Source organism: Miniopterus schreibersii (assembly GCF_964146895.1).
Source record: "Miniopterus schreibersii genome assembly, chromosome: 17".
NCBI lineage: Eukaryota > Metazoa > Chordata > Mammalia > Chiroptera > Miniopteridae > Miniopterus > Miniopterus schreibersii.
This window is the reverse complement of record NC_138117.1, coordinates 24575772-24587962: the sequence shown is the minus strand read 5'-3', so window position 1 is coordinate 24587962 and position 12191 is coordinate 24575772. Positions and strand designations below refer to the sequence as shown.

Here is a 12191-nt window from a genome sequence, read left to right as displayed (position 1 = left end):
AAATTATTTGTATTTGTATAAATTAATACATTTAGCTGCAATAGAATTTTAGTATTTGTTTTTTGAATGTGTATGCTTCTCAGTTTGTTACAGAAATTAAAATTAGTTTATGTAACCTGTAATCAGATTACATACTGATATTTCTATTGTCAAGTTTTCTAATGTATGCTTTTCCCCCCCACAGAGGAAATAAAAGTGGAAACTGAAAAACAGAGGTTAGTGCGGTTTCTTTTCTTTAGTAAAAATAATTTGCAAGCTTGTCAGTCTTGGCCAAAATAATAATACAGTTATCTATATTTTAGTGTGGCAAATTTTTTCCATGTGACCTTTAAAATAAAATCAGTTTTTAAAATGGTTAAGAAATATAATTGTAAGCATCCTTATACATATAAAAGATCTCATAAGTAGTATATAAAGGAATTTCTTAAACACCATAAGATATGCTTGAAAATCTTTGCTTAGACTTTGATTCATATTTAGGAAGATTACTAAATATTTAATTAGTAACCTAAATCATTACTTTATTAAAAGTAAATGATTAATTTCTTTATTTTCCTGTATTTTGTCACAGCTCTGGCTATGGTTTTTCACCTGTAGCAAATCAGTTAAAACTTCTGGGGGTGGTTTCCTCATGAAATAATAAGGGAAGGTGAAGACTACTAGTTTAGCGTGGTTCGAACCTTTTAGGACTGAACTTCTGTGCTTTCACCTGACTTTATCGTCAGTATGATAAAGCAGCACCCTAACCAGACCCTTCACTTCCCTTTAGCCCTCCGCAAGGAGAAGCAAAAGCTGGATCGAGCACCCTTCCACCAGTGAAATCAAAGGCAAATTTTATCGAAGCAGACAAGTACTTCTTACCCTTTGAATTGGCCTGCCAGTCCAAATGTCCCCGCATAGTTAATACATCTCTAGATTGTTTACAGGTATGTATGAAATGGCTTTAGCTAAAAACTGTCTAATTGGAATGTGTTTCTAAACATTACTCACAATTGAGACATTTTCTGTTACCGCCTTTAATATGCTTTTTGGTAAGAAATCAAATGGTTGCTTATATTCAAGAGAGACAATAATAGTTGCAAAATGTTTTTAGTTTAAGGGTAACAAAAATCATTAGTTTAGTGAATCACAAAATCTTTTGTAAGATTATCAATAATGAAAGTATTGATTTGGTCTGTTTTCCTATCAGTGAAATGCAAGAACCATGCTTTTAACCTGCTGCTGATGTTACATATGTTATTATTTGCAAATGATTTTACTAAATTCCTGCTATTTTATATAAAACAATAGGTTAATGTTGACAGCTTAATATTTATGTTTGCTGTTGGACTTTACCTCTAACCTTTATTTATGTCAGGAAAATTTCTTAAATCTTTTATTCTGTTTTATTTAACACACGCAGATTCCCTTATATATTTGTAAGACAAACCTCCAGATAAAGAGGTCCTACTCTTTTCAGTTGTTTTCACTGTTGGTTCATTATACCCATTTATACTTTTTTAACTAACAATTCAGTGACAAGGAAAAGACAATATCCTTTTGATTTGTTCTTAAGATAGGTTAAAGGTAAGTTTATTTGATTTGTGACCTTGTTTTTCTTGAAAAATTAAAACTATAATATATGAGGCATTCCTTCCAGGGCTGTACTGATAATATTGAATGAACAAATCTGTGATTCATTGCAGCCAATGTATGGAAATTAGATTTTCTGCATTTTCACAGATCTAATTTGGAAAGAGATTTTGGGTCATTTAAATGATTGAAGATAGCTTCCACAAAAACAGTATTAATGATGGTTAGATAGAAAGCAGTAAACTATTCTAATTCATCAGAGACAACTTCTAAGGCCTGGTTTTCTCAAAGTTTTGCCTGATGGTTTTGTTGTAGTTATTGTTCTGATTTTGTGGTTATTGCAGAGCAAATAATTTCATGTTTATAGCTTATAAAGCTTTCTTAATGAAAAGTTGGTATAGCCTTGGCTTTGATTATACCTTAATGTTTTTATGTAAAAATTTTAATGTATATTCAGTTGTATATTATAATTTTAATGTATATTTAATTAGTATATATGTTAGTTAGCTTAATTAGAATCTTTTTCTTTCTCCATTTCAGAAACTTATTGCTTATGGGCACTTGACTGGCAATGCTCCAGATAGTACAACACCAGGCAAAAAATTAATTGATAGAATTATTGAAACAATTTGTGGCTGTTTCCAAGGTCCTCAAACAGATGAAGGAGTTCAGTTGCAAATAATAAAGGTAAATAATTATATAAAGTGAATTTATTTTTCACCTATACTTTTAAAAAGCCTTTTACCTTGGAAAATATTTGGAAAGGTCATTTTATGTGCTCTCCAGCTATAATAGAGGTCATTTGGGTGCTTTTTAGATCCCATATCAGGGGATTTTGTTGTTGAATGCCAAGAGTTCATTAGAAGAAGACTATATTTTTATTTAATTAATTAATTAATATATCTTTATTGATTTCAGAGAGAGGAAAGGAGAGGTAGAGAGAGAGATAGAAACATCAATGATTAGAGAGTCATTGATCGGCTGCCTCCTGCATGCCCCCAACTGGGGATCAAGCCCGCAACCCAGGCATGTGCCCTGACCTGGAATTGAACCCCAATTGTCTGGATCCTAGGTCGATGCTCAACTGCTGAGCCATGCCTGGCTGGGCGACTGTATTTTTAAATCTTTTATTTTGAAGGTCTCAATTTAGGCTTGGGACCCCAGAATCTTCGAGAGTGTTTCTGTTTCTGGCATGTTTACCATACATATTGCATCGTTTGACCTTTAGGGTCCTGTGTGAAGGTCCCATGACCCCTGTAGTTTCTTCTGTACTACTGGACCCCTTGCAGTCCTCCCCTAGGCCCATGCTTCACCATGTGGACTCCTTATGTACCAGCTTTCCTGATTCCCTGGCACATACCCATCTGCTGAGCCTGCTGAGCTAAACCTTGCTGAGTTTGTGCTATATTCCTGGATGATTAAACTCCTTTAAAGAAAATCACTCAGTTGTGTTTTCAGTCTGTTATAAATATTGAATTCTTAATGTTACTGCTCGTGGCAGTGGTGATATATTTCTATACCAGTAAAGTTTTCTTGTACTAATGGTACTTTTGAAATTGCTTACATGTGTAAAGTGTTCTTCATGTGTGAATATAGTACCTTCTGAGTCAGTTTCATAGCTCTCTTTACTTCACAAGTCATATAATATTTTTATTATAAAAATCTGTCCAATTTGGTCAGCCTATCATTTGCAGTTTTCATGTCAGTCAGTCATGGCTTATCTAGCACATACTGTGTGCTGTTTCTGCGTAGCACTGTACAGCATAAAAGGACAAAAGAACAGGCTCTTGCTTTTGAGAAATTGCAATAAACTGATGTAAGAAAATTCACATAAAGTTACTCACTTTATTGGAGGATTCACTTTAGGATTATTTTAAATGCTTTATTGTAAAACATTTGTAAACATTTTCAACAATAACAACAGCACGTTTATTGAGTCCAGTAAACATTTTCAACAATAACAACAGCATTTTATTGAGTCCAGTCTACAAGAAAGATCTCAGAAAAATTAAGCGATTAAGACACAGTATATATCCTACAAAGTTGACGATCTAGTTCAACAGCTGTAATGCATGAAGCATATCTATGCTCCACAGTGACAGAGTTTTAATGTTGTGCATTTTAATAAAGTAAGTTGAATCAAAGTGAAACTTAGGTTGAAACAAATGAATTGAATAGCTTTCTAGTGTTCTGGGTTTGGGAGGATTGTGTGGGAACTATTTATTGCCAGAATGAGGAAAACAAAATATTTTAACAGTTGTCGATACATTCAAGGCAGGTAGAAATTTTGTTAGGACATACTGGAAAAAAAAATACATTCTGTTAGTGTATATCTAAAAGTGGTAATGGTGTCTGAAAGTTTTAATTTTAATATAAAAATACATTTTTGTGCTGAAACTGTGGATGCAGAAAATTGCTTTAACTTTGTCCTTTTTTTTAAGGCTTTACTTACTGCAGTAACATCTCAACACATAGAAATTCATGAAGGAACTGTACTGCAAGCTGTGAGAACATGTTACAATATCTATCTAGCAAGCAAAAATCTCATCAATCAGACAACAGCCAAAGCTACTCTTACTCAGATGCTAAATGTTATCTTTGCACGCATGGAAAACCAAGCAGTAAGTATTAAAAAAAGAGAGAGATTGTTTAGAACACCACAGGCATCAAATACAGAAAAGAGTTTACAGAAATTTATAATGAAATCTTTTGTGTGTATAGAGAAGAATGACTTTGATTTACAGTCCTACTTACTGGAGATCTGTGGTATTGTTTTGTTTTGAAGTTTACTGACTTGACTTTGGATAAAATAGGTTTTTAATTGTTCCCAAATAGAATCTGAATGATAGTAACTGCCATCATCCTCATGGAAGTGTTTATGAATTGATATTTTTGTTGCACTCAAGCTTAGTAGATGAGTGTAATGTAGATATAAAACTACCTAATTTTATCTATTCTGGTATAAAATTATTCGTTGAGCCTTTAAAAAAATAAACAAAATGCATATCCATATTGATGAAATATATATTTTGGGGGTAAGAGATCAGCAGCTAAAGAGTCATTTTTTAAAATTGTCTAGGTCTTTATAATTAAAAACCAACTTATAACTTCTTCTTTTTAACTGATTTTAAACTTACAGAAAGTTGCAGAAATAGTAGAAAGAGAGATCCCCTTTACTCTGCTTTCCTTAATGCAACCGTCTTACATAATCATTTTGCAATAATCAGAAACAAGAATCAACATTGGTATAGCAGTATTAAGTCAGTTACAGACCTTACTTGAATTTCACTAATTTTTCCACTAGTCCTTTTTTTCTGTTCTAACATCTGATCTAGGATCCCATCTTGCATTTAATATCCATTGAATTTCTTATGACTTAGTCTTCTCCAATTGTTGACAGTTTCTCAGTCTTGTCATTCATTACCTTGATGCTTTTGAAGGATCATGACCAGTTATTTTGTTAAATGTCCCCTAACTTGTCTGATATTTTCTCAGGATTAGAATAAGGTTGTCCATTTTTTACTAGAATACCTCTGAAGCAGTGTTGTGTCCTTTTCAATGCATCATGTGAGGAATGTATGATGTTGATTTGTCTTACTACTGATGATGTTAATCTTGATTACTTGGTTAAGGTGGTATCTGCCAGGTTCTTCTATAAAGTTACTAGTTATTCTTTTGCAGTTAATAGATGTCTTGGGAGAGATACATTAAATCTATGCAAATATCCTGTTTCTTTCTTACACTTCTCCAAGTCGCTCTTGTTGGCAACAGCTGTTACTGTGATGTTTCCTAATGGTGATTTTTTTGTTTCTCTCTCCTTCTGTATTTATTCATCAGAATAATTTTCATTCTTTTATATTTATTCAATTTTTTATTTATATCAGTGTATTCATGGGTATTTGTTTTATTCTGTTGGTTATAATCCAGTACTGTCATTATTTATAATTTTGTTGCCCAAATTATTCCAGCTTTGGCTTGTGTCCTTTTAACAAGGTCCCATGCTTTTTTGAGCACCTCCTTACTTTTTGGAATCTCAAGATGTTGCAGGTTCATTTTGAATTTTCTCTTTTAGCTGTGGAGTCAGCCGCTTCAGCAGGGAGCCCCGCTCCTTCAGTTGGAGAATGGTGATTAGAAACCAAAATCTGAGTTCTAGGTGTGTTCATTGCCACTGGGATGTTGTACGCCCTTTCAGCACATAGAGCTAGGAAATATATATCTGTATACTCACCCCACCTCCCCACTCTCTACTCCCCACACACCTATATCTGACTATCTGTAAATATTAATAACTGTGTGTTTATTCTGATAGTTCTGATTCTAGTCCAACACTCATTTCAGCCTTTTCTTTATTTGTAAACTTCTCTATCTAAACTGAGAAATATGGCTTTCATTTTCTATGATATGTTGTTTCTTCAGTCCTGTTTTACACAAAAAATTGTTTTAGAATTGCTAACCCACACCACTGTGAGAAACAAATTTACTAAGTAGACTACAACATTTTATATGTAGTTCTTTTTGTCTTTAGCCTGATCGCACCCACTTAAAATATTGTTTTCCCAAGTTATTTAGGTTAGTTCCCCACACTCTTTCAGTGGGTTGTTATTTCTTTATAGTACAATTTATTTCACTTATTAATGCCTGTTTTCCATTTCAGTCCCCCTCACATCCTTGTTAATTTTAATTGCATATTTATTTTTTGAGTATGTTAAACATAACTGATTTAAGCGTCAGAGCTACATAAAAGGTATTCTCCGAGAAGTACAGCTCCCTTCTCCTTCCTACCATTATGTTCCTCTTTCCCTCCTCTTCCCACCCCTTGTATATAGCTAATCTTGTTTCTAGTTTATCTTTCTTGGATTTTTTTTAATCTTCACCCAAGGATTTTTTTTTTTTCCATTGCTTTTCAGACAGGGTAGAAGGGGGAGAGAGAGAGAAAAAACATCGATGTGAGAGAGACACATCAATTGGTTGCCTCCCTCACATGTCCCGACCAGGGCCAAGGATAGAGCCTGCAGCCAAGGCACAGGCCTTTGGTCAGAATCGAACCCGGGACCCTTCAGTCTGCAGGCTGACGCTCTAACCACTGAGCAAAACTGACTAGAGCTCCTGCATTTATTTTTTTTTACTTTTATTTTTTTTTAGCACAAATGAGCAGATATATGTGTGGTTTCATTTATCACCTTTCTTACACGAAAGGTAGCATACTGTGTTAGTCATCTATCATTGAGTAACATATTACTTCAGCTGAATGCTGGGTGGTTGTGGCTTGGTTTCACATGAATTCGCAGCTGACTGAGTGTATCACAGTGTCAGCTGGGGCTGCAGTCATTGAAAGGCTTTGTTGAGCTGGAGAGTAACGCTTCCATGCTCACTCAATTGACTGTTGGTGAAAGGCCTCCATTCTTCACTGTCTGCTGGCCAAAAAGGTCTGAGTTTCTTAATATGTGGTTCCTATAGGGCTGCTCACGAGACGACAACTGGTTTCCCCCAGGGTGAAGATGATCAGGGAGGGCAACAAGACAGACACTGTAATATCTACCTTATGATCAGAAGTGGTCACCCACACCACTCCTGGTACAGTGTGTCAGGGGACTCAACAAGGAATTAAAAATTAAGAGGTAGAGATGATCATTGTTGGCCATCTTAAAGGCTGACTACAATAGATACTCATACAATAGATATCTTTTGCACTTTGCTCTTTTCACTTAGCAGTGTGTCATGGAAAGCATTCCATATTAGTGCTTAGAGACCTTCTCATTCTTTTTTAGAGGTACTGGAGGATGCACTATATAGTCTATTCAGTCCCTCTCGTGTGTTAACATCTAATGCTTTCTATTTTGCACCCATAACTAATAGTTTCTTTTTTGAAGAAGTGAATGAAAATAATTTTATCACTTTTTTAATGGCAGAAATACAAGTTTTATTTGACTTTTTCAACAAGTTTTTATTATATTCCTTATATGTTCCTGGCACTGTTCTAGGTCTTAGTTATACAGTGCTGAGTAAAACCAACTTGGCCATTACCTTCAAAAATCTTACCAACTGTGTGACATAGAAGGGGAATATGAACCTTAAACAAATTATCACACATGCAAATATATAACTGAATTGTGATAAAGATTCTGAACATATTTCATGTGACAACAGATATTTAGCTCTTTGCTATGGAGAGTTATAGAAAAGTATGTGAGGGAAGAGAAAAAATTAAAGGGTGGGCAGACTGATTTAAGTTCCACATTTGCTCAGATTTTAAGCTAGACATCTAATTTATTTATATATACTACTGATATCCTTTCCCCTCATCCCCCCAATAAAACTCTATAAAATGTACAGTACTAAAATTATTTCAATGGATAAAATGCTTATTTCTCTCTCTAGAACAGTGGTTCTCAACTGGAGGGGTTTTTGTCCTTAAAGCCACATTTGAGATACTTTTGATTATCATGACTGTGGTGGTGGGGGGCGGCCATATAGAGGGTAGGAGATAGCAATGTTGCTAAACACCTGCAGTGCATAGGGAAGTCTTCTCACAACAAAGAATTACCCAGTTTAAATGTCAGTAGTACTGATGTTGAGAACCCCTGCTCTAGAAAGTGTAGAAGTATATAGAAAATGTTTTTCATACAATAACATTTTCTCTTTTTTTCAAGGATATTTCTAGAGTTTTGACACCTTGCTTGTCTGTGATTCCAAGCATGTGCTTGCCGCAGTAAACCATGGTGCAGGTTGGCTGAAGTTAGGCTGAGGGTGGGATTGTATTGCAAGTCATAGATTCCTCACTGTTAATTTGGAAGTTGACTTCCTCATAAATGGGCTAAAGAATTGCTTTGAGAATTCTTTTCTGATTCCAACTGTGCAACTAGTCATGCCCATCAGTTTCCTTATCTGTAAAATAAGTGATTCACACCATGTAAATTATAGGACTCTTTCTACCTTTTGGGCATTAAAATCTGTTAATTTAAGTTTATTTTGTAAATTCATGTAATTCTGATATTTCCACATAACCTAGAATATTTCCAGGGAATATGAAATGTTCCTATTTGACACTATAAAATATTTATTTCTGTGGAAATTAATCCTGTGAAAATCATTCTTAACAGGTCATAAAACCAAAAGAGATGTGTCTAAAAGCAATAAAATGCTAAAAAAATGAACCACTGCTATCCTGATTGTTATTCTTTTTAGCATCTTATTATGAGTGAACCAAATTTACAGGTGGTATTATACATAATGACTGGTTACCTAAAATAAAACTAGCATTTGTAGATAGAATTTTAAAAATTCTTATTAGGTGACTGGGCAGAGGCATTTAAGTACTCATTGCAATGTAATTTTATTGTTTTAAATAAGACATTTGTTAAGGTGACATAAGAACATATTACAGAAGGGTATACACTGAAAGGCTCCCTTCCTAACCCCCATTCCCCTGTAGGTAACCATTTTACTAGTTTTTTATGTATCTTTCTAGACTTTGAATGTGTGTGTATTTTATTCCTCCACCTATTTTTACTCCTCTCTTAGTGAAACTTTTATTTGATTTTAGGTAAATCCACAATTGGCAACAATCCAGTTATTCTGAGGCTACTAAAAATTACTTGGGATCTTTTGTTTTGTTTTGGTAATACATTTACATCAAACACCAGATAGAATGAAAAGAGGACATATAGTGAAAGACTTCCATCTCTTGTGTACCCTCTGCGAAGTGACCATTGTTACTTGTTTTTGTTTTAGTGTGTTTTATGTGCTTTGTTTTCGATGGACTGTAATTTGGTTTTGTTTGTTTAATGTTTTATTGATTTCAGAGAGAGGAAGGGGGAGAGGGAGAGGGCAATAGAATAATCAATGATGAGAGAGTCATTGATCGGCTGCCTCCTGCACGCCCCCTTCTGGGGATCGAGCCTGAGACCCAGGCATGGTACCTTGATTGGAAATTGAACCGTGACCTCCTGGTTCATAGGTCAATGCGCAGCTATTGAGCCACGCTGCCGAGCTGATGGACTGTAATTTGTAATGAGTGTAGCATTATTCCTTTAAATTTTAAACAACTTATTTTACAAATATTAGAAATTTTCTATTTCTTCCCAGTTGCAGGAAGCCAAACAAATGGAAAAAGAGAGGCACCGGCAGCAGCATCATCTCTTGCAGTCTCCAGTAAGCCATCATGAGCCTGAATCACCTCACCTTAGATATCTGCCACCTCAGACTGTTGATCATATATCCCAAGAACATGAAGGAGATCTTGATCCCCATACAAATGATATGGATAAAAGCCTTCAGGATGACACAGAACCTGAAAATGGATCTGATATTTCCAGTGCAGAAAATGAACAGACTGAAGCTGATCAGGCAACTGCAGCTGAAAGTAATCTTTTTGAGAAGGGGTTGTGGTGGGTGGGGAGTGTGTGAAGGGAATGGTGTAGGAATGCCTTTAGTAGAGAAATGTGGAAAGGGTATATGAGTTAATAGGTATCAGATACATGGTGGTAATTGTCGACTTTCTCCATCCTAGGTGGTAAAATTAATTTCACTTCAACCCACAAGACATCTGTTAATGATACTATGTATTTATTAGTATCTCATGAGCAGTATAATTTATAGACTTGTTTTGGAGGAGATGTGTGTTACTTAAAAAGGGTTATAAATGTCTGTTAGCATGTTATATAGGAACTTCAGTTTTCTTTTATTAAAATTAGTTTTACAGGAAACAAGACCCTTTTATTTAGTAAGGTTTTCTGGAGTGGAACTGAAAATTTTGGAAAATGATTATATTATTTAGAAAATATTATGGTCCAAAAGTACTGAAATTAAATATAAAAAGAAATTTTGGGGGTAATCATCTGACATATGAAAATATTTTATTCATTTTTATATTGAGAGATGTTCTCTGACAGTTTTTCTAAGTAAATTTATAAGGAAAAGGTTACAAGATTACAAAAGTTAAATTACATTTATTTTACAAGTTTGCGTCTATAAAAATAGTCACCTGAAGTCATTTCTCCCTCCAAACATTATCCTCAGCTCTAGCTGTTATATAAAACTGCCAGGGAGTTTGGTGGTTCCCTTTGTTCCTCCTTAGACTGGTATCAGAAAATGATGGAAGTTCTGTTCCTCTCCAGTGTGGTGTGTAGAACTAGGATGGTCAGGGCTCAGTTAGTTTATCCCAATTCTGTGTTTTTACTTCACCTTGAGGAAAGACTTCTGTAATATATTTGCAGCTTTTAATTTTTTTTTTAACCACATCTTTTCCGTAACCTAATAGTGGCATGAACATCAGTACTGGCACGAATAGATGCTTTACTATTTTTCATAGTACTTTATTTTTTTCAAAGGGATTATTTTCATAAACCAAGCATGCATTCACAGTATTCAAGCTAATAGTGAATTTATACTGCTTATGCAATTTACATTTTTATAGCCTACCCTTGTCAGAATTTCCTGTACTTTCACTAGGAGCTTATAAAGAGGCTGATTCAAAGGGCTGATCTCTTATAAAGCTGGGATGTTATTTATTCCTTTATTCATGCATTCAGCATTTATTTAGCATATTCTGTCTTAGGCACTGTGCTAGGACTCAGGATTAAAAAGCTGATGGAGGTACAGCCATTGCTCTTAGGCTGCTCATGGTCTGCCTGGATGGTCAGGCATGTTTAAATGAGGCATAATGTGATAAATATCCTGAAAGTAGCATTCACAGTGTAATGCTGCTGAGGATAGTCAGGACATACCTTTGTAGAGAAAGTGATGATGTTTTAGCTGAACCTTCTTGTATAGGGGTAGGTATTGGCTAACTAGAAAATTTAAGACATTTTCAACAAGAAGAAACAACATGAGCCGAGACCCAAAGAATGAAAGCATCTAATGTACTGTGTGTAAGGTACCATTGTGGGTACCTTATAGGATACAGAATTATAAAGAAGATTCCCCAAGGCATAGTCATGATTATTTTGGCTTGCTTAAAGGTGTTTTTTTCTCCCAACAGCTGATAAAAATGAAAATTCTACTTGAGATCCGTTAGTTAAGAATGCATGCTCTGGGGTTAGATACCTACTATGAATCACTTACTAGCTATGTGACTTTGGACATAATTAACTTTTCCCATCATTTCCTGTTTGTAATAGGTGTTACTTACTGTTACTCTAATCTATTTCTGTCAGATGATTTATATAAGAATTGACTCTTGATTCACTAGTCATTTTGTGCACATTTTATTGACTATATATTCAGTTATGTTGAAACTCTGGTTTTCAGGCTAGTTAATTTTAGCTAACTAGAACACAGAAATACAAAGTTTAAGAATGGTAGAAAAATGACCTCTGAAGACGTTTATATGTTTTTAATCTACGGAAGACTCTAAATGCTATTGTATTTGGATTTTTTTAAAATAAAATAAGGCAACTGATTTGGCATGCTTATTTTATCAAGTTGCTTCTTGTGGCATTCAGTATTTTGTAGAATGCAGGAGACAGTAGGCTAGGATCAGGGAGGACAGGCTTCCTGGAAACCAGAATTATAAGTAGCAGCTCTTTATGGAGGTGGGGGTGGGGGTGGGGGTGGGGGTGTAGACAGCAGCACTAGGTTGATGTGCAGTCTGAAGCCACTGGTGTAGGGTAGCAGCTCCC

At 34.9% G+C, this 12191-nt stretch overlaps 1 protein-coding gene across 5 annotated transcripts in view; it reads left to right on the top strand.

Moving 5' to 3' along the window:
- ARFGEF1 (ARF guanine nucleotide exchange factor 1) overlaps positions 1-12191 on the top strand; it is a 90248-nt gene that overhangs the window by 19052 nt on the left and 59005 nt on the right. For all 5 annotated transcript variants that reach the window (XR_013997487.1, XR_013997488.1, XR_013997489.1 and 2 more), the window contains exons 2-6: positions 185-215; positions 770-926; positions 2113-2259; positions 4014-4193; positions 9658-9934. Coding sequence is in view for 2 of the 5 variants with exons in the window: in XM_081117321.1 (XP_080973447.1) it covers positions 185-215; positions 770-926; positions 2113-2259; positions 4014-4193; positions 9658-9934 (792 nt within the window). In the remaining 3 variants the exon portion in view is untranslated. The remainder of the gene's footprint in view (positions 1-184; positions 216-769; positions 927-2112; positions 2260-4013; positions 4194-9657; positions 9935-12191) is intronic.